Here is a 25,375-nt window from a genome sequence, read left to right on the forward strand (position 1 = left end):
TCTTACTAAGCTAAATCTAGTTAAATCTTTACCTATTACTTATATAATCTGTTTTTTTTTATATAATTATAAAGGCATTTTACTACTTATAGAAATATATAATAAGTATAAGTCTATTATATTTTAGGTTTTGAAATAGTGAGCCCTATGGACTTTTGTATTCCTGCGTTAAACTAACTGCTTTTAGTATTTACCTTAAAAACTAATATTCTAATAAGTTATGTACAGTCCGCAGGGGTATTAAATGTGCATTTCCGCGATTATTCTGGTATTTTTTGCCACAACGGAATTACAAATACTAATAAAATATTATATACTTAGTATATCAATGGAGATAATTCTGGCCTAATCTACAGCAGATTGGCTACTAATTGAAGTACCAGATTTAACATTTGATACCCCTGGGGGCTGTACTCCGCATATACTTACTTTCCAGAGCATTGGATGCATTTGATGTATTACCTGCCAACCTTATCTACTACTACCTTAGTACCTAGCTTCAGAATGGCCTTGATATCTAACTCAATACCATTTTCTTTGAAGCCCATGGAGACTATAATTCTGGGTATCTCAGAAAGTCCTACATGTCAATTTTACCTGAAGAAGGTGCTGGGTGACTTATCTCGTGAGAGAAGTAATACCACATAGACTACCTAGTATCTTCAAAATCAACATTGTTTACTGATGGATTTACTCAGAGACTCGATGTTTGTGTAAAGATTTTCTTCCTTTGAGGCTTCCTTCTCAACCGAACTCTCTGGAACTCGTTGGCAAACTAATATCAAAGTGGGAGGGGCTTCCATAAACACTACTAAGGTAAGGTACCTTTACTTACACGAATCTATAACAGTCCCGGGTTTCATGCCAAAAAGCATCTTGAAGATGAGGCACAGAATTGGAGATGTGGCCTCATATATTTTAACCTTTATAAACCATACTGTCTGATTGCAGCAATGGTCATGCAACCGCTTTTGAACGTCATTAAAAGCAGTGCGTGTTGACTCTACAGCGATAATAAACCTGTCTGAAGAATATGCCCCCATTGTCCCTGTCGTTGTTGGGCAAGGTCTGCAGCTGTCCTACCTTGGTAGTCTCGCAACCCACGAATGTCCCTTTCTCTATTCACCGACAGGCGGCCAACACCTGTCGCCTCAGCCACAGAGCGAGCATATTCTGGAAAAGAAGACTCCGGGATCGTGGAACAAAGCCAAAGCAAAAGCCATAGCGATTCCTCCTGTGAGTTTTCGATCGCGAGGTGTAGCCCGTTCTTCATGTCTCCCAGAGGGTCCTGGTAGGTTACAAGGGCTGTGAGATCTTCAATACCAGCACCAGCGTCTCGGAGAAGCTCAACAACGCCGCCAACATCACCCTCCGCGCACATGACATGGAGCGCGCGAGCTGGTCGTGCCTCGGGGTTACTCTCAAGATATGCTTCTTCGGTGATGGATGGAAGAATATCTAGGTTTTCCTGAATGCCGCCTTCATTCGTATATCTTGTGAATATTGCGGTACCCGGGGGTGTCGAGAGGAAAGTGTTTGTCACCGAAGGGCCCCCTTCATTGACAGGAAGGTATGCGGTGCAGCTGGGACACTTGAGGGACAGGGCTACATCTGAAGACTGATCAAGCAAGCATTGCCTATTCAAGGTTAAGTGAGCTATTATACTCGGGCGAAGAGGTGTAAAGCAAACCGGGTTCTCAAATAAGACTTACCAATGAAAGTGACATCCACAAGGGAGCTCAAGATCATCGGGCACGGATGACTCTGAAGTGCTGGGGCCTGCTGCCCCGGCCTCGTCATCTACATCTTCTTCAGGATCCAGACGCAGCACCAACGTCTCTTCACAAACTTTGCAGAGAGCCATCTTTGTACCAAAAGAGAGTGGCTGGCTGGCTGGCTGTAAACTGATAGGGAGAGACACAGCAAGGGGTGGATGAGAAATTCTATAAGTCCCAAGGCGGTAGCTTTTTACTGTACTCTTTTTCAGGTTAGGTATCCACCGTTTAGTTTTCATCCAATGCCCTCCACTTGCTCGGCCTGACGCAACGGAGTGGGGCTTGTGGTTGGAAGTTTGGAACTGAGGTAGAAGCCTTGACCTGCAACAGTGACAGCTCCCTGACCAAATACTGGTAGGCTCGGGCTGTTGACACATAGCTAAGGTACCTACCTACCTATAGGTAGGTCTGTAGGTTACCTTACCTAGTAGGCTGAACACAGCAGTCAGGTACTACATAGATGAACCTATCTAGAGGTACCTATAACAAGAGCAAGCATTATCAATCACTAGGTGAGGTACCTATCATTAGGCTTCATAAAACAGCGTTTTTCAACAGGCAGTGAATTACAAGCGGGCATTTAGCTGCCTTGCATCACTAAGGGAGATACTCCGTATTGCCTGGTACAATACCTAAGTACTAAGGTAAGGTAGGTTACTAGGCCAGCAGGCAACGACTAATTCTCTACGCCATGTGTTGTGTGCTTAGGCCTGCTGTCGTAAGTGATTGCGAATACCAACACAACCTGGAGGCCTTGAGGTACTAAATGCCTCTGAATGATACCTACTAGGTACTAAGTGAACTACCCTAAGTAAAGTTGAAACAATAGAAATTGGAGCGCTGCACTGCCATCTCGAATGGCCGACATTACATCACCGCTTAGCAGGCCACTAGGTATGAGAGACTCTTGGCAGGGAAGCTCCCCGCAGTGACGTGGCGTGAAAGTACTTCGGTTTATGGCATAAGTATAACTATCGCTGGCGAGCCCCCCGTAGGTACATATATTACAGTCGGATAGTACTTGATCGACATCATCATCTAGGTACCTCCTTCATTTAGGTAGACTAGGATCTCCCCCACTCACTTAACCTACGCCGCCTAAAGACTGTCTCTCTCCTTTCAGGTGCCCAATTCTCGCATCATCTTTTTCCTCAACCCATGAGAGGAGAGCCCACGAATACCTCCCTGCGCTCGAGAACTGCCTCACCTCTCTGGTGATTTCGGATTCTCAATAGCATACCACGCCCTCGCTTGCTCAGCTGTCCAACTGCATAGGTGCCCTCCTGGAGCACCCCGCCCTCCCCCGCCATGAACGTTTTGAAACTTCAGAGGTCGGTCGTACCGGAACTCGCGGGCTTCATCGCGAAGCTGACTATGTTTTAATAGGAAGTTTCCTCAATTCCAACAGAACGAAATCTTCAGCTTGTCCGATGCCTTTCAGCGGCTTGACGTCGACGATAGAGGATACCTTGACGAAGCTACCGCTATCAAGGCAACCCAGCAGAGCGAAAATCAGCCCTACGATGTTGTGCGCCAAGCTCTGAAAGAAGTCGAGCTTGACTCTTCGCGACGCGTTGAGCTCGAGGATTATGTTAGCGTAGGTTCCGAATGCTCGCATTTGCCCTTCTACATATACTAACCTATACCGCGCCAGCTCGTTGCCAAGCTTCGCGATTCATCGCCCGCTCAGAAGCGCATGTCCACGGGACCAACTCCTCCCTCTGCAGGTGGCGGTGTTGTCGCGCAACGTACTGGAGGCCATGCTTCCAAGGGTAGCGTGAGCGGAAAGATCCAGGTCCAGGGCTCTAATGCCAACATCACCCACACCATTAATGAGGATGAACGCACCGAATTTACCCGTCACATCAATGCCGTGCTGGCTGGCGATGCTGATATTGATAGCCGCCTCCCCTTCCCCACCGACACTTTCGAAATGTTCGACGAGTGCAAGGATGGCTTGGTTCTAGCCAAGCTCATTAACGACAGCGTTCCCGATACAATTGATGAGCGTGTCCTTAACATACCCGGCAGGAAGATCAAGAACCTCAATGCTTTCCACATGAGTGAGAACAACAACATTGTTATCGAGTCTGCCAAAGGTATTGGCTGTTCTGTTGTTAACATTGGTGCTGGTGATATCATTGAGGTTCGAGAACATCTTATTTTGGGTCTCATCTGGCAGATCATTCGACGAGGATTGCTAGGAAAGATCGATATCAAGCTCCATCCTGAACTGTATCGACTGCTTGATGAGGACGAGACACTTGAGCAGTTTCTCCGCTTGCCCCCCGAGCAAATTCTCCTCCGATGGTTCAATTACCATCTGAAAGCTGCTAATTGGCCCCGCACGTAAGTTTTGTCTGGCATGATTTGTCTTTCGTGAAACTAACCATTCTTAGCGTCAAGAACTTCTCTTCTGATGTTAAGGATGGTGAAAACTATTCGGTTCTGTTGGCGCAAATTGGTCCCGAGTATGGCGTTACCCGTGCGCCTTTACAAAAGCAGGATCTGCATGAGCGAGCTGAGGCGGTCCTACAAGAAGCAGATAAGCTCGGATGCCGCAAATTCTTGACACCAAAGTCACTCGTCGCCGGTAACCCCAAGCTTAACCTAGCATTCGTCGCCAATCTATTCAACAACCACCCCGCCCTCGACCCCATCACTGAGGAAGAGAAACTCGAGGTTGAAGATTTCGATGCGGAGGGCGAACGCGAGGCTCGAGTCTTTACACTGTGGCTGAACAGCCTGGACGTCCAACCTGCAGTTGTCTCGTTCTTTGATGACCTTAGGGATGGCAGTATCCTCCTTCAGGCTTACGAGAAGGTCATCCCGGGCTCTGTCAACCCCCGTCACGTCAACAAGAGACCAGCGCATGGAGGTGAGATGTCGAGATTCAAGGCCGTCGAGAACACCAATTACGCGATTGAGCTTGGAAAGCAAAATGGATTCTCGCTAGTTGGCATCCAAGGCGCTGACATTACTGACGGGCAAAGGACCTTGACTCTGGGTCTTGTGTGGCAACTCATGCGCAAGGACATCACCGTTACTCTATCTTCACTAGCTCAGAAGCTGGGCAAGCGAGAAATCACCGACTCTGAGATGGTACGATGGGCAAACGATATGTCACGAAAGGGCGGCAGGAATTCTTCCATTCGCTCTTTCAAGGACCCTTCAATCGGATCTGGCATCTTCCTTTTGGATGTTCTGAATGGAATGAAGAGCAGCTATGTTGATTACGATCTTGTCACATCTGGGCAGACTGACGAGGATGCTTACTTGAACGCCAAGTTGAGTATCAGCATTGCTCGAAAGCTCGGCGCGACTATTTGGCTGGTTCCCGAAGATATCTGTCAAGTCCGTAGCCGCCTCATCACCACCTTCATTGGTAAGTTCTACCGTAAAAGAGCTCTCAAGTACAATATGCTAATGCGACTGTTAGGTTCCCTTATGGCTACCCACGAAAGGATGTAGATCTAGGTTGGGACTTGTTTGGCGATGGCGCGATTGAGGACGTGGTTATTTGTATGCAGGAATATTCGATATTTTCTAAAAGCTTTGGTTCCAACAACCATCATATTGCCAATCCAGTACCATTCGTCATTCTGATAGATGTGATCATCCGCTGTATTATGGCCGGTCTAGGTGATGAGGATTTTGCTCGGGAATAGAGATCAATGGGACATTTTTCATTATTATTGCCGGCTGAAGTCCTCTCTCAGAGGATCAAATACAAGCTACACAACAGACTTGGTCCTGTAAAAATACCCAACCAAAAGATCAAGTTACCTAGTGTCTTGCGCCCACGCAACCACTTGGTGCGGCTCAGCCTTACTAACTGTGAACCAGTCAGTCAGTGGTCAATCCAAGGTTCGGGTCACAAAAACTCACTGGTAGTTGGCACATCTGGAGGAACAGAAGATAGCCTCTCAGCTTCTTAAACAGACACCACATGACCAATTCGTGGACACAGGCTGAAAGAAAGAATGTAATCAGTGTGGCTGTATGCTTGTTGACCTTCAGAGATGATATAGAGCTATGATAGACGTGGCGGAGAAGAAAGACGTGAACAGGTCGATTCCAGTCCCGGGCGAACTGATCCCAGGAGACTATTGAGCAGATATCAGTTACATACTACTTACATTACTGAGAACAAATAGCGAATAACTTACCGCTGTTCCACCACGCATCATAAAAGTTTCGATCGGCGAAATATGTCAACTCGGCCAGGATATTCAGGATAGTTTCCCATATGAGATACCAGACAAGCTATGTTGTGTTAGAATCAATCACAGATAGCGAGGATTTCTGTCTGCTCACCAGATACTCCATCATAAAAGGGAAGATGAGATCGAGGAGGAACCCTGGAAACTCCTGAAATCTCCCAGCCAGTGGTACGCCTTTCTCCTTCATCTCAATGGTCTTCATGACGACGGGATCTGAGTTTCAGTTAGCATGGCAAATGGGAGTTTCTAGAGGAACGCAACCGACAAATAGAGTGCTGTGAGACCTGAACCATCACAAATAGAACCCCAAACATTGCAGTAAACTTCTCCAATACGTACGACCAGTCGATAGAGTTTGATCGTGGGTATTCTATCTCATAAACAAGAGTTGGCAGAGGGATCCATTTGTAGTGATCGATAAAAGACAGGTTGTTGGGGTAAGCTTTGCCTATGGTGGCTGCTGTTCCCTTGAGTTCATCGGTCATTGCATCCACCTCCCACTTCATGATGCGCTCAAAGAGAGCTACTTGCTCGTCGTCCAAGGGCTGGTGAGAAGCAATGGCTCGTGAAATCTTGTCTATATCGCTTTCTTCCTGGCCGGGCTGCGCAGAGATGGACTTTCGGCGCTCTTCGGCGGAAGGGGTAACACTAAGATGTTGTGTTGAGATGGCTGATGCCGGGGGTTCAGTCTGCGATGGGGTCATGGCTGGATCAACTAGGTCTAGTTGCCTAAGCTTCGTCATTATCTTGGCACGCTGTTTATAGACTGTTGATAAGTGACCGTTGTAGAAGGCGTAGGAGTGTTGCTTCATCAGCATGACGATGCCATGAAGCACAAAAAACACAGTATGAGTCCATGGCCAGTCACGCCAGAGAGTCAGGCCAACAACGCCGGCCAGAAAGGCCGTTTGCCACATCTGAGAATATCCATGAGCTTCATTCCCAGGCTCTTGTATGACAATTGTAACTTACATTCTGTATAACCCATCCAGCGCCATCCCAGTTGAGGTAGTTGGCAGATACAAGTCGTTGAATCATCCAGGTCACCGCTGTGAGGGCACACATGATACCATCCGAGAGAAGAAGGACGACAACTTTGGCACAGTCAGTCTCGCGAACCCGGAAAGAAAAAGTGTTAAGGCCATATCATACCATCTCGATGGAACATAGTCTGCACGATTTCGTTGGTCCCCAGGGGGTTTCCATAGACTTGCCAGTTCTGGACCGAGATTTTGAAGACGAAAAGAGTAACGGCGAGCCAAAATAATGTATAAAACCCATGAAATGGACTGTTCGACGCTGATGGGCTATGACGGTCAAAGGCTGAGAATTGGCTAGTGAAGACAAGATCGGCAAACTTTCGCCGTCTCTGTTTTGGACCGGTCGATTCTTGTGACCACTCTGAGCTAGTTTTAAGCAGCCGTTGCAGGCTATTGTCCTCATCTAGAACAAGATGGATACCTGAGTCACGACGCTTGAAGCGCAACCCAGGCTCTTGTTGCAGTTTTTCAAAATCAGAGCCAGACAGGGATATGGTTTCTGGTCGAGGCCGGGGATACCGATGCCGGACACCTGATGGCTCTGTCAGGGTCGGTCGAACATTCTCATCGTAATCCTCTTCACTCGGTGTTTCAGAGCCAAGTCCTGGGCTGGGCCCGTCAATTGTCATACCAGCGGCTCGTAGAGCTTCCCCGAGTGATCTCGGTGCTGGTCGTTGGGCTTCCGGGGCCGGCTGCCCGATACTGCGGCCGGAAAGCGGGGACCTCCCCGGGGCAGTTGAGGATACCATTGGGTTGATAATGATAAGTAATGCAGGCTGAGGATAGTTTAGATAGACGATCCGAGTTATTGTCGAAATAGATAGGCCGGTCAAGTAATTGCAGTCCTGATAATGTCCTCCTATGTCGGTCTAGGGAAGGCTGTAAAAATTCTAATAGATCAACTGTATATTCAGTGTTCTCTGGGAGACAAATCAATATATGGAACTATGGGAGAGCTATCAAAGAGAAGTAACTGCGGCCTTTTAAGATAGCTGTCAAATGAGTTCGTGCATTGATATGATCGGATGTCACGGGCTGAAGATCAAAAGACACAGCCGGCATTTGACAACGCGCGGATGCCGACCGTTCATTACTTGTTGATGAGTCCGAGGTTGCCGTTGATAAGGGAAAGCTGGAAAGCAATCATGCTTATTATCTTGCTTTGTGGATAAGGCTTGTAAGACTGACTGACTCATGGTGTTAAAGTATTAGTAAAACGTCATTGTGCAAAGAGCCTCGGCCACTGGACCCTCCACTACCTATTAACTTAACTTTTCCACAGCATGGATCCAGGTAGGTAAGGTACTAAGGCAATGGATGCATTGGCCAGCAGACGTGGATGAGGCCTACACATACTGTCGGGATGCTCGGTAACAAAGAGACTGCAACTCTTCTCTAGTGTAACATGGGCCTCTATACCTTGTAGGATCAGTCAAGTCAACAGATAGCACTTTGATCTTGTTCCTGCTCCTGCATATAAGACATAGTCAAGGCATGTAGATATAGTAGTGAACCAAGCTAGTACAGCCAGCAATTTGTTATGTACCTTACCTCAGTAATCCGTATATGTATCATCGACATGTTCAGATCATCGTCGCAAGATTTGAGATGTCATGGCAAGGATTAACGTCAATGGGGCTTAGGCTTCAATTGCATATGCCCGTCTCTATTTCACAAGCTTCTACGTAGACCTTGAGGTCCAGGGTGGCATGTGGCTTGACATGGCGATGAAAGGGCCACATACCATAGGTAGTAATTGAAAGCTGGGTAAGTAAATCTAAGGTGGTATTGAGAGATATGACATCATAGCCCGTGAGTACGGATAAGTTGGAGCTCACAAAACACCGACAGGCAGATGATCCGATGGTGTCAGTATGAATGTGAATTGCCTCCACAAATTTATACGAGCCATCCATCCACGTGTCGGATTCCGGGCTTGTATAGAGCGCGCGCGCCGTCCTGTTGAGCTCCGTGTCCCGATCTAAATACCGACCACGAATAAAGCTTCTGATTAACTACCGGAGGAGACAATAACACAGGTAGATCAGATCCCTCAGCATCACGCACGGAAATTTCCTGTCTACCTAGGTACCTACTTATGCAGGACCCGAATTCTCTGCATCACTCACGATTCATGATGCTTCAAAGCAAGGCTGAAAGCGGGTCTGCGGCTCCTGCCTACCTAGGCACTTCGCTGAACTTCTTCTTAGTTGGCTAGGTAGGTAGACTTGGTTTCATTGGCTGCTGAGTACCTACTTTAGGGGGGTTAGCTGCATTATGTCAGCTTTCCGCCGCTAAATTTTCCGTACCAACACTCGTGACCGCATCGTACAACTTCAACACTGTTTGAGGTTACACTATCATCAACACGTTTCCATCAATATTCTCCCCCCCAGCACTTTTCGGGACTGCTGCATCAGTTTCATATTCGTTCTTATCACCCAGCATCTCTAGTTCTACTAGACAACAATGTCTCGCGGCGGCACCACTCTCTACGTGACCGGCTTTAGCCACGGCACCCGCGCTCGCGACCTCGCCTACGAGTTCGAACGGTATGTCAACCTCGTCCACGCCCACGCCCACGCCCTCGCCCTCGTCCGCGTCCTATCGTTCTCGCGCGCGCCTTCGTCCATGTCTATACCATGAGCTGCAGGCTTTTTTTATGGTCTTTAGCCTGGTCCTGACGCCTCGCCGTCTATCGTCGTCCTCGCGCCATCGTCCTCTCGTTCCGTCCGCGCCCACGTCCCCAGCACTCTCTCCTTCCCTGTCTTCCCACGTTAGTAGATGGGACTGCTTGTCCATTGTGCAGTCACATTTCGATTGAGTTGGCGCGGAGTCTTTCGAGATCCGACGTGCGAATGCGCATAGCGTTCATTTCAAAAAGGGGGCATCCGCCGGCGTTCAGCTGCGTTACAATATGTTCTGTAGTATACTGACCTTGAATCTGATAGTTACGGACGACTGGTTCGCTGCGATATCCCCGCACCCCGGTCTACGTCTTCCCGGCTGTAAGTATGCTCTATTCTCGATTTGGCGTGCAGTTGGGCTGACATGGCAGTAGCTTCGCTTTTGTTGAGTACGAGGACCGTCGTGATGCTGATGATGCCTACCATGAGATGCACAACAAGCGCATCGGTCGTGATGACATTTTAAAGATTGAGGTATGCAGCCCAAGCAAGACATTTGAAGCGCAATTACTAATCCAGTATCAGTGGGCTCGTACTCCTCCTTCTGCCTCATGGCGCTTCGAATCTGGACGCGACCGTGACCGACGTGGTGGTGCTCGCTCCCCTCGACGTGGACGCTCTCCTTCTCCCCGCCGCAGCACTCGCGATTATTCTCCTCGCAAGGACGACCGCAGGGACCGTGACCGAGACTATGATCGCGAGAGCCGACGTGACAGGGATCGCTCTCGCAGCCCTGATCATCGGTATATTTTTTACTTGGCGCTCCAATGATACACACGCTAACCAGACGGCAGGGACCGTGAGCGTGACTCCAAGGATGAGCGTGATGATCGTGACCGACGGGAGAACGGTACGAATGGTGACGAGCGAAAGGGTATGTTTTCCCACTCTTGAACCACTTGACTTTGGCTCACTCTGCGCACAGCTCTCGACAGTCCTCCTGCTCATGACGATCTTGATGTTGCCGAGTAGACGACTCTCGGACAACAAGAGACCCCTTGTCATTTCTGACCAGGCTTCTCAAGTAAAAGTTTCTGCGACCTGCTTAGGGCCGGCATTGCTCCCTATTATTTGACAGGTCCACTGTGTAATATTGTTTGAAAGGCCCAGCCAATACGGCATGGAACGTATAAGATTCTGCAGATGCCATGTTGGGTCGGATATGGGTGCTTTTTTTTTTCTTTCCAAGACTGAAGGCTTTTGCCACGGCGCGTTTCCTTTGGAAGTTCTCATTTCGTAGGTAGTTTATCTGTAGACTGTTTTGTAACACGATTCGGCGCAACGGGTCAACGATCTGTCTGTATCGCACAATTCTCGAGCCTCCTTTGCAGTGATACTGGGGGGTATGCACCAGCTGACGATGACGTTGTACATCTCAGGGCTGTGACTGGTTCCGTTCATGCGGTCGCGCTACAGAGAGCAGGGACTTATCATGGCCAGTCACCATGAAACTTGTGTCTTCTCAGCCCCTTGCCCCTGCGCCTAGCTGAAAGGAGTCTGATCAATGGCTGGCTTTAGTGTCTAGCTAGCTATTCTTGAGTCAGCGCCTCTCTGATTCCGCCTTCAAATAAGATTCATCAGAGACGACTCTGGCATGTAGAACGGGCACAGGATAACGTTACAGGGACACCAAACTGGGCCAGATGCGAACAAGACCTGAACAGTTTTTATTCGCACAAAGCGCCAGTCTTTACCAATGCTGCCAACCCGCGCCGTTCATATGATCACTTCGACACATCTGCTCGCCGTCATATGCCCTCTACTTACCCTGTAGCACACAGAGTCGCTGACCTGGCTGCGAGACCTTTCTACCCCACAGTCAAGCTTTCCAGGTCCTGCTTCTAACTACTTCTCCCGAGCGGAAACCGGGGGACCACGCGCGCGCCCCGAAGTCATCCGCAACGCCGGCTCACGCGCCCTCATCCGCTCCTTGACGACGGCACCGATCCCGTCTCCCGTCCGTCAACATCTTCTTCCCATCATCGATCCAGGCTGTTCATATAAAGACAATACCTACCCAACCGCTGACGATCTAATCGCCAATAATCCGCCCGCACGCCCTGTCGTGTGTCGGCTCTGGCGCAGACTCTAAAACTTCTCCCCAAATGGTTGCTTTCACTCTATCCTCACCTCGACCTTCCAGCATGCCATTACTATTCTTTCAACCACAGTAACAATTCGAGACACAATCGTTTGACAGGAAATACCTAATACCGGAGACGATATTCAAGTTTTGAGGCCACCCGCCACTGTCGCAATCGAGGTTGAGATCTAGCAACTACTTTAAACCGGGCGCTTTCAACAAAGACGAAGCCTTGTCTTGGGACCAATTGCCATTGTCTCACATACGACGCAATACGTTCACCCGTCTCCCGTCGCCATGTCCACCTCCACCGTATGTCACGTCATGTATGCGCTGATTGTTGACTTGGATGCAGTCTTGGTGCAAAGCCATTTTTCTCATGAAAGATTTGCTAATCAGGTATTATAGTCACAACCAGACATGGTCAATTCGGCCGAGGCTGCGGCCCCTAGCCGCTCCATGCAGTTCCGGGAGACCATCTCTCAGCCAGTGATTGCCGCATTCTGCGCAGGAGGTGTTGCTGGCGCTGTCTCTCGAACCGTCGTATCCCCCCTTGAGCGGCTCAAGATCCTCATGCAGATCCAAAGCGTCGGACGAGATGCGTACAAGCTGTCAGTAGGGAAAGCCCTGAGTAAGATGTGGAAGGAAGAAGGCTGGAGGGGGTTCATGCGAGGCAACGGCACGAACTGTATCCGCATCGTCCCGTACTCTGCTGTGCAATTCAGCAGTTATAACTTTTATAAGCGGGTATGCAATGCATCATGCGAGGCCCACGCTCATACCCACCAAACTGACACATACGCAGAACATCTTTGAAAGCTACCCGGGTGCTGACTTGGCACCGATTACTCGCCTCATCTGCGGTGGCATCGCTGGTATAACGTCCGTCTTCCTCACCTACCCTCTCGACATTGTTCGTACACGGTTATCCATCCAATCTGCAAGTTTTGCCGAGCTAGGCAATAGGCCAGACAAACTGCCTGGTATGTGGACTACTCTGGTGCAAATGTACAAGACCGAGGGTGGCATGTCTGCTCTATATCGAGGCATTGTTCCTACAGTTGCCGGAGTAGCACCATACGTAAGCCTTTAATCTCCCACCTGCATTAACCTACAAGTTTCAAGAATTGATTGATTCTTCCAGGTCGGTCTTAATTTCATGGTTTACGAATCAGTCCGAAAGTACTTGACGCCAGAAGGAGAGCAGAACCCCAACGCAACTCGTAAGTTGCTGGCCGGTGCCATATCTGGGGCTGTTGCCCAAACCTGCACATACCCCTTGTAAGTAGCTCTGCTGTAACAATTATGTGATCGCCCTGCTTACAGAACACACAGCGATGTTCTACGGCGACGATTCCAGATCAACACCATGTCAGGCATGGGCTACCAGTACAAGGGCATTACAGATGCAATCCGGGTCATTGTGATGCAAGAAGGAATCAAGGGCCTTTATAAAGGCATAGTGCCTAACTTGCTCAAGGTTGCCCCCAGTATGGCATCAAGCTGGCTGAGCTTTGAGATGACCCGTGATTTTCTCGTCGATCTCAGGCCCGAAGCTGAGCCACGCTCCTTGTGATTTTATATAGATATGTGAAGATAGTTTGTACTACAGAAGAGGTTTTCTCTTCAGGCATGGCTTTTGGCATTGGGGAAAAGAACTAAAAAGGAAACGGACTGGCGCAGTCATGGGAGACGTCAGGGACGTAGATTTGTACAATCATGAAGCAGTTGGAGCACATGGCACAAGCTTTGGTGCGAGGCCTGTCATATACATTACTGGATGATGCATAGAGGTAACGAAAGATCTGGCGGCGGATACGGGGCAGGGACACTTGAACTGATAGACAAATACCATATTAGTCCCTATCATGGATCACTTGATTGGCTACAAGTAAGACCTTCATGTCTTCCCTCCAGGATATTAGAGGTATGTTTGCATCATTGCCTCGACACCTCTCTCCATCACGACACTGGTAAAGTCGTAGAATGACGGCATAATTGGCAAATCTATAAATGGTTCTCACCTGAAATGAAGACATGCGTGGGGAATGGTCCTGGCCATAGATACTAGGTACCTAGTAGGTATAGTGAGTTGACCAAGTGATACCTACATAGGTACCTTAAATATGTAGACGTAGACCGAGGTGAGTTCGGTGACAGACTGACCCACTGTCAAGGTGACCTAGAGTGGTTAGTTCCATTTTCGGCGGCCAGCTACGAGGAACGCACTACCAAACCCTAACTGCCGTCATTGACCGCCCTCGATCGGGAAGGAGCGAGTTGCACCGACCCACCATCCCAAGGCCTGAATTTTTTCGAAGGAAAGTGTTGTACGCATCCGCCTCTATACCCAACATCGCCAAATTTCACAGCGACAACCGCCGCCATGGGTACGTGAAGATATTGAAGTTCAGCCTTTGTATGCGAGTAGAGAAGGAGTGCGCTATTGTGCCTCTTTCTCTGCGACCAAGGCACCATCTTGTTCGCGAAAGCGCAAGACAGAGTTGCCCATTTTTGAGCATGCTTGAACCAAATGGCTGACGATGGCTTCACCTCACAGGTATCGATCTCGACCGCCACCACGTCAAGGGCACTCACCGCACTGCCCCCAAGAGCGACAATGTCTACCTTAAGCTCTTGGTGAAGCTTTACCGCTTCCTGGCCCGTATGTCCAATCCCCCACCTGAAAGCGAACAAGCCCGATCGAGAACTCTCAAATTAACCATCGCCTCACATTGTGTAGGCCGAACCGACTCTTCCTTCAACAAGGTCGTTCTTCGACGTCTGTTTACGTCCAAGATCAACCGCCCTCCCGTCTCCCTGTCCCGAATTGTCGCCAACATCAACAAGGAGGGTGAGAAGCGAACCGTCGTCGTTGTCGGTACCATCACCGATGACAACCGCCTGCTCGAGTGCCCTAAGGTGACTGTCGCTGCTCTGCGATTCACCGCCACTGCCCGCGCTCGCATTGTCGCCGCTGGCGGTGAGGCCATCACCCTGGACCAGCTTGCTCTCCGTGCTCCCACCGGAAGCAACACCCTGATCCTACGTGGCCCCAAGAACGCCCGTGAGGCTGTTAAGCACTTCGGCTTCGGTCCCCACAGCCACAAGGTAATATCATCCACTTACGGCGTTTCGGTAACAGTCTCTAACATCCCCTGCAGAAGCCCTATGTCGAGTCCAAGGGCCGCAAGTTCGAGCGTGCTCGTGGCCGAAGACGTTCGCGCGGTTTCAAGGTCTAAGCGGGTGGTTGGTGAAAAATATTGGCCTTGGGTGGAGTTTGGGCCAGGTCATGCGGCAAATGATGTCAAAACACGACTGGCAAATGGGTCTTGCATGGAATTGGCGTGCCTAGGTATCACAAAATTCTACAATGAAATTCTCGCGCATTGCTGCCGTCATGATGTTGTTCGCTTCCATGTCATAGGAGATGGCATGCCCCTGACACCATTTATCTCAAAGGATTATAAGATAGTAAATCCAATGCCAAATAATTCTTATAGATACACATGAGAGACCTATTCGTCTTTGTCTGTGTGCTCTATCGCAATACCAGGTTTCCTCCGTAGGCCAATAAAGTATGCTTCCCGGCTCTCCTACTCAAGGAATTAGTAAGTTGTATCGAGGATCATGGCTCGACTTCTGGAAATACCTTTCTTGAAGAATCAGGCTTCTCTCTGAAAACTTTGGTGAAGAGAGTTTTCAACTTTTTCTCGAACTCCTTATCCTCGGGTCCCTGGTAGAATTTACAGACGAAATGTCCCCCAGATCGAAGAGTGTCGCTAGCAAACTGTAGAGCAGCAGCGCAAAGATCCTTTGTTGAAATGTTAGTACAGGTCACTTGTGATATGATTCAGGAACCCATACCATACTGCCCACATGGTCACGGAAGCCGTTTCCGCTCGTGTTCATCAACCTATGATAGGGATTACTCAATGTCTTCACGCTAAAGCCGGTGGTTTGCTCCCAGGGTGCTGACATGTCACTCAAAACAATCTGCTAGAGCATTAGCATCTTGAAAAGGTTTCTAGAAAGAGGGAATGGACAAACATCGACGATCCGCTTGCTTGGTCCTTCTAGTCCAGATGCTGGTGGCTCATTTTGCCCCGTGTGTCGTTCCATGTCGAGATAGCTAGGGCGGTCGACCGTGATGCCTTCTTCTGTGACAGAGCTGTCAAATTTCTCAGTTTCCTGACCAACAGGTGGGTTCTGATGGCTTTCAAGAATGAAGTTTTTGACCATCTCCTGGACAACTGGCGAAAGAAAATCGCCCTGAAATGTAGCTACACCACGAGGCGGTTGGGCCGGGATGAGGTCGATACCGATGACCCGGCCATTCGGTCTCGTCCTTTCCACGGCCACCTTGATTTATCAACAAGGCTGTTCACTGCGATGGCACTGAGCCTTACCTGTGACCAACTGCCTGGTGCATATCCCTTGCGGGGGTGAGCTCAACGATTCACATGTTGCTAGCAGAATGAGGGGAGTGGTGGACTTACCAGGTCAACCACTGTCTGCCCATTGCCTTTGAACAGCTTGTACTTGGAGTCCATCTAGCCACTATATTAGCCCGTACCAACGAAATTCGATGCATGGAGTAGATTCACTTCTAGGAGCTTGAAAGCTGCTCGGCTTTTAAGCCCTTGAACCTTCGCACCACGTGCATATGCGTCACGGCCTTGACGCTGTTTCCAACGAGACCCTGATGAGGACCATCGGATCGATTCAGCTACTGGCCGTGAATGGAGTAAGCATGGGCTGAGCTTCCAGCCCAGGTTTGGGAACGTCGACGGCAGTCGGATGTTCATCAAAATCGACGGGTTGAAGCAGGCGTTCTTGGTAGTAAAACTCTTCGCTACTGTCTGTTAAACACAATGGATGGGGGGGGGGGGGGGGGGCGGCGCAACGCTGACAGGCACCTTGATTGTAATATCAGTCAGTATCTGAGCATAGGTAGATTGGTGTAATGGTTTTATTCACAGTACTGTTATTCCTGGTTGTAGAGAGTAAATAGTGGTCATTCAGCATGATCCCTTGATACCCGACTGATGAAGCAGGCTAACCTATACCTTATATTGTCATGTATTCGAACCTTTCAAATTTCCAAGGAATCAGAGTGCATGTAATACTGAGCATAAGTGAACACGAGAGAGTAACGCAGAGAAGAAATAGTCATTGCCCCAATTCAAAACCTTTGCGCCTGGTTACCGAGCAATCCTTAACCTGAAACCGCCGCTATTTCAGATAACAAACAGTACAAATGCAAACGCCATGCAATGCGATTTCCACATCTACCCCTTGTTCGATAAATAACCTTATCATACACTTTCCTTAATGTAAGAAACTGGCTCCCACTCCTCGCCTGTCCTTCTTCAGCGGCGAGAATGTTGCTCCACCGAATGCACCACGAACATTTCCCAGCGGTGCCTTGAGCCTACGCCCAGCCCCCATCTGAATCTTTGCTGGTCTGGGAGCTGGTTCCGCCTCCTCATCGTCGAACAGATTCTTGTTGCCACCACCAAGCATTTTTCGCTTCTTCTTCCGTATATCTGCATCATCGTTCCCATTTCTCAAGGACGCCGCAGCAGGGTTAGACTTCAGCAGTCCCGGCACCTTCTTGGACTTCTCGGTAGGTTCAGTTTCCGGTTCGTCAGCCTCGTCAACTTCGGCTATCATCTCGACTCTACTAGAAATCTTGGCTACCTTGGCCTTTCTCTTTGCCTGGACCGGCATGTTCTTCTTCGATGTTGGTGCCTCGTCCAGGGCTTTCCTTGGTCTACCCCGGGCCTTCTGTGCCTTTGGCTGCTCCACTTCCGCGGCGACAGCATCATCCTCAGCTTGGTGATCTGGCTCTGCAGTCTCCTCTATGGGCTCCATAGACATAGAATCGCCAGCTCCTGGTGCAACATCTTCAAAGGCAACAGGTTCCGAGGCGCCCGTAGACTTTCCAGTGGGTGAGTGAAGTTCGCTTAGCTCATCAGACATGTTCTCCGAGAGATTCTTGGTACGGTTCAAAAAGGGCGTGATTGAGAACGTCGACTTCTCTCCTACCAAGGCGCGCTCACCACCTCGTTTCTTGGAAGGCCGTCTCAAGGTTGCCTCATCTGGGCCTGGGGTTCCGATGCTGATGTCTTCCATGCTCAGGTCCTGTGCTCTCTTCTTTCCAATGGGATGTTCCTTCATCGTGACACTCTTCTTGCTTGACTTGTTAGTCGCCATAGCCTTACGAGCTTCCTCCAATTCAGCACGACAAGACGCGAGCTCGGCTCGTGTGTCCTTGAGGTCTCCCTGCGTTTTCTTCAGCTTGCTCTTTGTATCCTCCACGCGGCCTTCGAGCATGTCACATTCACCCCGGACTTCCCGTAGCTCTCTGGTATGTTCTTTCTTAAGCTTCTCCAATTCTCTCTTCGCTTCGTCCAATTGTTCCTTTACTTGATCATTGTCATGAGTCTTGGATTGCATGCGTTTTTTTGATCGCTTCTCATTTTCGAGTTCAACCTCGATCGAACTAAGCTGACGCTCGAGATCCTGCTTCTGGGCGACGACGGCGCGATGGTTTTCGAGTTGCGTCTTGAGATGTTCAAGCTCAGGCTGGATCTGGTCAAGCTTATGGCTGAGGGCAAGTTTTTCCTGCAAGACCTTGTTTGAGTCTTGTCTGAAGTCATTCAAAGAATTGATTTCGGTCTGGCTTTGTGTCAGGCGGACTTTCTGATGACTGTGTGTGGGATACCCTACCTTGAGGCCTTCCAGCTCGTTGCCTTGCTTTCTAAGCTGCATTTCCTGGGCTTTCAGCTTCTCCTTCGCCTCGGCAAGCTCGGCATGCACATCTTTCCCCTTTTTCGTGATTTGCTTCACGAGAGCATCTCGTTGGACCAACCGATCCTTCAGGGACGAATTTTCATCGCGAAGCGTCAAGAGTCGCAGTTTCAGGAGACGAGCTTCCTCATCACGGCCTGTGAGGTCAATCTGATGGACATTGTCTTGGTGTCTCAACTCAAGGTCACTGATACGAGCCGCGCGCTGTGGTCTATAGTCAGTTGTGCAGTTGGAGTAGCCATTTCACGCGTATATCTACCTCTGTGGACTTGGTCCTTTTCATGTTTGCCAATGTGATGCTGCTGGCGAGACAGGTTTAATGCAGCAAAGAGAAACCGGTACAACTTGTGACAGTTGAGGATACTGAAGCCCTGGCAGATGCAGAGTCTAACGAAAAACTGACATGCAAGGCAGACCAAGTCGAGGTGGGATGAATCGTTATGGAAGACAGCCGAAGCCAAGCTAGGTGCCTACCTACCTAAGGTAAAGTACCTAAGTACTAATGTTTTGGCGACTTGGTGTAAGCGTAAACATGTTGCTGCATCAAGATTAGCGCCTAGGTTAGTATGCTATCGATAATGCTTCCACGTGATGAGTACTCACTCGTCCAATGACGCCGCGGTCGTCCCCGCCAGCTCGAGACGGGAGCTTAGGTAAGGCGCCTTGCTCGATTGAGAGGCCACCTCAGCTTCACAGGCATTATAGCTACAGCTTCCGCAAGCAAGGTGGTAGATATAGCTTCTACAGTCTCCTACTTCTTTACTCACGGGCCAATTGGCCCCCTTTCTCTTCTCCTTTGAACGAACTCCATCTTTTTTTCCTTGTCAACATGCGTTTCCTACGCTCACTTCTCTCTTTGGCCGTTCTTGCGACGGGCGTGGCAGCCGCCAAAAAGTCCTCCGCTGAGCGGTTCGATGAATTTCATGCCAAACAGAGCTCAACACCGCTCAAGCTGAAGGAATCGACGTATAAAACCCTGACCTCTACACCAAGAGACTACAGCGTTGCTGTCCTCCTCACCGCTGCCGATGCCCGGTTTTCTTGCCAGCTCTGCCGCGAGTTCCAACCTGAATGGGACTTGTTGGGCAAGAGTTGGGCCAAGGGTGACAAGGCCGGCAACTCGCGACTGATTTTTGGCACTCTGGACTTTGTCGATGGCAGAGAGATCTTTATGTCGGTATGTACTATGCAAGATCGAAAGCTGCAGTGTTAATTTGGTTGCTGACGCTGTGAATGAAGCTTGGCCTTCAAACTGCCCCTGTCCTCCTCTTGTTCCAGCCGACTGTCGGCCCCCATGCTGCTCAAAAGCCAGAGCCACTGCGATACGACTTCAGTGCCGGGTGAGTAGCTTTTTCCACGGCCCTTCTAGACGACTGACTAACAAACAATGTTCAGACCCCCAACTGCCGAAAAGGTTCACTCCTGGCTGGCTCGTCAGCTGCCCGACCGACCTCATCCTGCTGTCAAGCGACCCTTCAACTATGCGGGTTGGGCGATCACCATAACCATCGTCCTCGGAGTTATTACTGCAGGTGTCGTGGCTTGGCCGTATGTGTCTCACATTCTGCAGAGCCGCAACCTCTGGGCAGCCTTATCCTTGATGACCATTCTCTTGTTCACCAGCGGTCACATGTTCAATCATATCCGCAAAGTTCCCTACGTTACTGGTGACGGACGTGGTGGAGTTAACTATATCGCGAGCGGTTTCCAGAACCAACTCGGCTTGGAAACACAAGTGGTGGCAGCAATTTGTATGTCTCGTCTACTCTCCCCTTGACTCTGTTTCTTCTTCTAATTGCCCTTTCTAGACGGTGTCTTGTCTTTTTGCGCCATCTCTCTCGCTATCAAGGTTCCACGAATTGCTGAGGCCAAGTCTCAACAAGTCGCAGTCATTGCGTTCGGCGGCGCCCTGTTCCTTGTCAACAGCTTCCTGCTGAGCGTCTTCCGTGTCAAGAACCCTGGCTATCCATTCTCTCTGCCACCCTTTATGTGAAATCATAAGGTAGCATGAAAACGAAAACAGCCGCTAAATGTTTCGAGAGAGGATGCTGTGGACCAGCAGTCACTCAGGATCAGGAACATCATCGTTTTAGTGACACAACTTATCTTACGGCCAGTAGGAGGACAAAAGCATGTTGTATGATACTTCCCAATTAGACCTTTGCTTAGAATAGCCATAAGACGTCAATATCCTTTACTTTTGATTAATGGCGCCCCTGGTTGCGGCTCTGATGTGAAGAACGCATGGAACCCTTCTGGCCAACGACCTCTCGGTTGGAATAACAAAGGTCAGTCTCACTGCCGCAACGTCACATCTCGTGCCAAGAACAGACGAAATATCACTTAAATCATGAAAATATTTTGAAAACTCGAGTTCTTTATTGGAGAACAAAAGGATGAATCCCGGTAATTTCAGGGGCTGCCTATAACCATCAAATGCGTTATGCCCTCGTCAGATTTGTAGTCGCCCCCCTTCCTTTGCATCAATAAAGACCAAACGAGGAAGCCAACCATTTGACGCCCTACCAATGATCTACCTTCTTCCGCTCGCCTTCGTCACCACGCCTCTTTTTTAGGGTAGAGCAATTTATGCCCTCGACATGACACCCCAGGCACGGATGATGTTGTCAGTGTAGCCAGCGAACAGAGTCTGGCCATCAGCAGACCAAGCCAAGCTGACACACTCAGGCTCTCGGCTCTTCTTGCCGACAGCGGGGAACTCAGGCTTGAGCTCATCAACCTTGCTCTTCTTCTCGAGGTCGAAGATGATGATGCTGCTGGCAGTGGCAGCGCACAGCCAGTATCTGTTGGGGGAAAAGACAAGGGCGTGGATCTCGTCGTTGGCGTTGAGAGAGTAAAGGTGCTTGGACTCGTTAAGATCCCAGAGCATGGTGGTACCGTCCTTGCCACCGGAGGCGCACAGAGAACCGTCGGGGGAGATGGTGACAGTGTTGATGTAGCCGGTGTGACCGATGTGGTCAGTCTGGAGCTTGCAGGTGGAGAGCTCCCAAACCTGTACAAATTGTCAGAATTAATTAAATCAATGCATATGAGCAGATGAATGGACAAGAGGGCTATGCAAAAGCTGGGATCAGGGCAATGGTGAATAGTGGTCTCATGGCCTGCGTAAACAGGCTCTGAAGTAGCAAATACTTGGGTTGCAAACATCATGTGAAAAGCGAAGTCGAAGGATCTGTCTCGTTTACTGACCTTGACGAGCTTGTCCCAGCCGGCGGAGACAATGACAGGGTTCTGGGGGTTGGGGCTGAAGCGGACGCAAGAAGCCCACTCAGTGTGGCCCTTCTCGGTGATGGTGTACTTGCAGTCACCGAGAGTGTTCCAGAGCTTGATGGTTCGATCGCGAGAACCGGAGACGATCTGGCGGTTGTCGGCAGAGAAGCTGACGGAGAGGACGTCGTTGGTGTGGCCGACGAATCGTCGGGTGGTAGTGCCGCTGGCGAGCTCCCAGAGACGCAGAGTCTTGTCCCAAGAGGCAGACAGAGCGTAGGCACCGTCAGAGGAGATGACCTAGTTCCAACAATCAGCCGAGTCCTAAATTACATCTGCCCGCCAAAATGTCATCGTGTGCGGCGGGGCACTGGGTGAACGTACACAGTCGGAGACGATGTGAGAGTGGCCGTGGAGGGATCGCTTAGGGTAGCCGTACTGGGTCTCATCGCGAGTGAGGTTCCAGATGATCAGGGTCTTGTCCCGGGAGGCAGACAGGAGCATGTTGGGGCTGGATAAATGTTAGTTGGGTGGCCTCGAAGCAAAAGCGTGACCAAAGTTGTTCTCGACGTACTTCTCCATGGAGGTAGCCAGACTGGTGACCCAGCCATTCTGCAAATAGTCAGCCTTCAGTCCTTCTTCCCTCTTGGGTTATCTATCTCATTCCACGATGCCAACTGCAGACATCTTGATTTGTAGCGGGTCGTAGCCAGCGACAGTCGCGACGCAGCAGCCGACACGGCAGCGACAGGAGCAAGAGCAAGGTTTCATGGGGATCGACGTACGTGGCCCTCGAGAGTGCCCTTCAAGATCAATTGTTCGGCCATGTTTGCGGTGACGAGGCGATGCAGAGGATCAAGGTGCTTGAGGAAGAAAGAGAAATCAAAGGCTGCTCTGCAAAACCTAGGCCGAGTCGGAAGGGAAGGCGGTTGCGAATCGTACCTGCCCTTTTTTTTGTGTGGGTTAAAAATTAGAGAAAGTTAGGGCCTTGAGCTCCGCTTCGACATTAGCGGGGTGCAAGAGGCACGCGAGGTACGTACCAACTTGCTCAGGCCTGCCTGGAAGTCAGACAGGTTTCTGAATTTTCCACCTGACCTCACTTCTGAGCAGTGTGGCGTTGTCCAAGCCAAGCCAGGCCAAGTGTGGCGTAAGTGTGGCTCCCCTATACATGATATGTGGTTGTTCTCCATTTGTGTGAGGCACCGCCATGGCCCATGAGAGAGGAGTTACTACCCATTGGGAGATGCATTTTTAACGATGCTTGACGATGTGATTGTCGACAAGGCAACCGAAGGTAATACAGCCTCCAAGGTGCCAGCTATCTCGCCCCCTCTCCTAAGTTCATCTGTTCGGATTCGGATTAGTCGGCAGTTCAAGCCAGAGAGCTTGAGGACCAACATACGCAGACAATACAGTAATAATGTGGCTTCACACACTATCACGATGTTGCTGTCACTCTAAACATGTTTAGAATTTGCACAGAAAGGCTGAGTTAAAAGCTCGGAGCACAGTGTTGACCTCGATTCGTTCTCGTTCGGTGTTGTTCTATATCAGCATTCGCTCCATTGCCTTTCTAACCTAAAATGATGCAGTAAGCCTAGTAACGCCTTATGCCCTCCCAGCCAGAGTGTTATATACGGGGTATCATGCAAGCCATCTTTGTCTGGACTTCTTTTGGTATTCATGCCGACTTTTTTGCCAAGGCAGCTGAACGTTTACCAGCCTTGGGAATCTCCTTACGTGAGAACAACGCCTCGCCGTTGACGATCATGCTGTGGTCGGCGATCTCCATCTGATCGGTATTCTCCCCTCTACCCTCAGTTGCCATAAATCTCTTCATCGTGGATTCCCATAGACGAAATCGTTCTTTGCCATGTGGGTCACGCTCAACTAAATTCTTGACCTCTTTCTGCTTGCGCATTTTGGATGCACGGACTAGTCGTCTAAGAGCGTCCTCACCCTGCTGCGCCGTCCTTGCGGCTTCCTCTCGTATTTTTTTGGAGTCTCGAATACTAGTATCCTCCTGAGGAGTGAACTTGTATGTGTGTTTGCTGGGAAAGTCGGGGAAAGAAGAAGGGACATAATCTTTCTCGTCTTTGTCTGGTTGTCCACTGAGCTCTTCGCCCAGAAGTGGTAGGGTCGTGTATGCATCCAGGTCCTCGGGTAGTATATCGACATAACCGGGAAACAGTTGTGTTTTTGAGACAGGAGGCTTCAGGTGCGGCTTCAGCGAGGAGACGCTAACATTGTGCCGTCGTAGCGCATGCTCGAAGTCGGTCGGGATAGGATGCTCGCGACGGGCAGCTAGTGCGAGGGTTTTGGCAGCTTCAATCATGCCCTCTAGATCTGGAGTGTATCAGTTATAGAACGCCCATCGCGGAGCTGCAGGCAACAACTCACACGTCTCTACCATCCCTGTGAGGCTCTCCATTGCCTCAGGGCTTGCTCCCAGAAACCCATCGTGATTGAGAACCATTGCGATCGAACGCTGAAGTCCCGTTCTAGCTTGGTAATGCGGATTCGGTACTGAGGATTCAATTGAGCGAGACTGCTCATCCTCGATCTGCATCGTGACGCTTTCCAAGTCTTCGAAACGAGGGCGTTTCGGGTTAGGCTGTTGCTCCTCGGCAGGCGATAGACTTCGTTTGGGGGTCATTGCGACGAGGTTGTCAAATACGAGATCGCGACGCGTGTTGGCGCAAGAGTGGGAAAGGTCGTGTTAATGTCCCATGGGAAGGCTGTATATTGTGACGCCTTGTTATATCGAGATCTTCTTCAGGTGAAGGTAGTGGGAGGCCAGGCAGAGATCACTTGAGTCGTTAGTGATGAGGTTGAATGCACCTGAGTGGCTTTTGTTGGACCTGGAGCTGGACCTGGAGCTGGAAGCTTTCCTCAGTAGCGCGCCCGGAGAAGCTTCGGCTCGTATGCATGCTTCTCCAGGTCGGGTCCTCATGGGAACCACCACCTAAGGTACGATACGACAAAGGTTGGCGATCTCTCTCACCATTATTTAGGTGTGCCGTTATTATCATCCATGGCATTTGACAAGCTACTCACTGACTTGCGGAAATCTAGCACTTGGGACATGTGTTCAACATTATGGTGCATCGTGATAGCCCAACCTTTATGGATCCTCAAGCGGGTTCCCACTAATAATCTTTGGGTTTCGAATTGTTGACAACCATTGTCGATATAATATTTTTATTAGTGAAGGCAAGTATGTCATGAAAGAATATCCCCAGTTCTTAATCATCCAGGAAAGGTCAATATTGCCGTGAAAGCGCAGGATCTCTTGTGCGTGCCGTGTGTGTGAAATTAATGGCGGTACTAATAAGGTTCTAGACCACGAGATCGACGCCCGTCGTTGAAGTGTCGCTGTGATTCCGAAACTCGCAAATACAACCCAACGCACATTGTGACCCATGCTAGCTAGGTAGCCATGCTTTGCCATGCTGTCTCACAGCTTCTCACATGCAAGTCGCTAGGATTGTATGATTCATTGTATACATGCCAATCGGCTAAC

General features: G+C 49.7%; 11 protein-coding genes across 11 annotated transcripts; 5 read left to right on the forward strand and 6 right to left on the reverse strand.

The window, feature by feature from the left end:
• Positions 1–1,003: 1,003 nt before the first annotated feature.
• FSUBG_8662 (ring finger) lies at positions 1,004–1,864 on the reverse strand (the record flags this gene model as incomplete). The annotated part of the gene is made up of 2 exons (XM_036687092.1): positions 1,004–1,637; positions 1,713–1,864. 2 exons carry the CDS (start codon positions 1,862–1,864, stop codon positions 1,004–1,006), a joined length of 786 nt encoding a protein of 261 aa, XP_036535796.1.
• A 1,219-nt stretch (positions 1,865–3,083) lies between these two features.
• Positions 3,084–5,246, forward strand: FSUBG_8663 (fimbrin; the record flags this gene model as incomplete). The annotated part of the gene is made up of 5 exons (XM_036687093.1): positions 3,084–3,106; positions 3,162–3,372; positions 3,430–4,124; positions 4,175–5,160; positions 5,215–5,246. 5 exons carry the CDS (start codon positions 3,084–3,086, stop codon positions 5,244–5,246), a joined length of 1,947 nt encoding a protein of 648 aa, XP_036535797.1.
• A 244-nt stretch (positions 5,247–5,490) lies between these two features.
• FSUBG_8664 (sterol O-acyltransferase) lies at positions 5,491–7,787 on the reverse strand (the record flags this gene model as incomplete). Its single annotated transcript, XM_036687094.1, has 7 exons — positions 5,491–5,610; positions 5,664–5,881; positions 5,945–6,041; positions 6,093–6,211; positions 6,264–6,915; positions 6,971–7,092; positions 7,151–7,787. 7 exons carry the CDS (start codon positions 7,785–7,787, stop codon positions 5,491–5,493), a joined length of 1,965 nt encoding a protein of 654 aa, XP_036535798.1.
• A 1,720-nt stretch (positions 7,788–9,507) lies between these two features.
• FSUBG_8665 (uncharacterized protein) lies at positions 9,508–10,697 on the forward strand (the record flags this gene model as incomplete). Its single annotated transcript, XM_036687095.1, has 7 exons — positions 9,508–9,633; positions 9,712–9,814; positions 9,990–10,050; positions 10,100–10,199; positions 10,251–10,468; positions 10,520–10,599; positions 10,651–10,697. 7 exons carry the CDS (start codon positions 9,508–9,510, stop codon positions 10,695–10,697), a joined length of 735 nt encoding a protein of 244 aa, XP_036535799.1.
• A 1,408-nt stretch (positions 10,698–12,105) lies between these two features.
• On the forward strand, positions 12,106–13,384 carry FSUBG_8666 (mitochondrial carrier; the record flags this gene model as incomplete). Its single annotated transcript, XM_036687096.1, has 5 exons — positions 12,106–12,120; positions 12,217–12,555; positions 12,614–12,889; positions 12,953–13,089; positions 13,144–13,384. The coding sequence occupies 5 exons, from the start codon at positions 12,106–12,108 to the stop codon at positions 13,382–13,384; spliced, it is 1,008 nt and encodes a 335-aa protein (XP_036535800.1).
• An 810-nt stretch (positions 13,385–14,194) lies between these two features.
• Positions 14,195–15,050, forward strand: FSUBG_8667 (50s ribosomal l18e; the record flags this gene model as incomplete). Its single annotated transcript, XM_036687097.1, has 4 exons — positions 14,195–14,198; positions 14,369–14,473; positions 14,552–14,919; positions 14,973–15,050. The coding sequence occupies 4 exons, from the start codon at positions 14,195–14,197 to the stop codon at positions 15,048–15,050; spliced, it is 555 nt and encodes a 184-aa protein (XP_036535801.1).
• Positions 15,051–15,326: 276 nt separating this feature from the next.
• On the reverse strand, positions 15,327–16,361 carry FSUBG_8668 (ribosomal RNA large subunit methyltransferase J; the record flags this gene model as incomplete). Its single annotated transcript, XM_036687098.1, has 5 exons — positions 15,327–15,404; positions 15,461–15,622; positions 15,676–15,804; positions 15,859–16,170; positions 16,308–16,361. The coding sequence occupies 5 exons, from the start codon at positions 16,359–16,361 to the stop codon at positions 15,327–15,329; spliced, it is 735 nt and encodes a 244-aa protein (XP_036535802.1).
• Positions 16,362–17,139: 778 nt separating this feature from the next.
• On the reverse strand, positions 17,140–18,907 carry FSUBG_8669 (uncharacterized protein; the record flags this gene model as incomplete). Its single annotated transcript, XM_036687099.1, has 2 exons — positions 17,140–18,828; positions 18,884–18,907. 2 exons carry the CDS (start codon positions 18,905–18,907, stop codon positions 17,140–17,142), a joined length of 1,713 nt encoding a protein of 570 aa, XP_036535803.1.
• A 546-nt stretch (positions 18,908–19,453) lies between these two features.
• On the forward strand, positions 19,454–20,617 carry FSUBG_8670 (OST3-oligosaccharyltransferase gamma subunit; the record flags this gene model as incomplete). The annotated part of the gene is made up of 4 exons (XM_036687101.1): positions 19,454–19,801; positions 19,864–19,964; positions 20,020–20,375; positions 20,433–20,617. The coding sequence occupies 4 exons, from the start codon at positions 19,454–19,456 to the stop codon at positions 20,615–20,617; spliced, it is 990 nt and encodes a 329-aa protein (XP_036535804.1).
• Positions 20,618–21,211: 594 nt separating this feature from the next.
• FSUBG_8671 (CPC2) lies at positions 21,212–22,679 on the reverse strand (the record flags this gene model as incomplete). Its single annotated transcript, XM_036687102.1, has 5 exons — positions 21,212–21,637; positions 21,835–22,152; positions 22,237–22,363; positions 22,427–22,464; positions 22,638–22,679. The coding sequence occupies 5 exons, from the start codon at positions 22,677–22,679 to the stop codon at positions 21,212–21,214; spliced, it is 951 nt and encodes a 316-aa protein (XP_036535805.1).
• Positions 22,680–23,533: 854 nt separating this feature from the next.
• Positions 23,534–24,508, reverse strand: FSUBG_8672 (uncharacterized protein; the record flags this gene model as incomplete). Its single annotated transcript, XM_036687103.1, has 2 exons — positions 23,534–24,198; positions 24,253–24,508. The coding sequence occupies 2 exons, from the start codon at positions 24,506–24,508 to the stop codon at positions 23,534–23,536; spliced, it is 921 nt and encodes a 306-aa protein (XP_036535806.1).
• Positions 24,509–25,375: the final 867 nt, after the last annotated feature.

The sequence above is a fragment of the Fusarium subglutinans genome (assembly GCF_013396075.1).
Source record: "Fusarium subglutinans strain NRRL 66333 chromosome Unknown NRRL66333_c0000122, whole genome shotgun sequence".
NCBI lineage: Eukaryota > Fungi > Ascomycota > Sordariomycetes > Hypocreales > Nectriaceae > Fusarium > Fusarium subglutinans.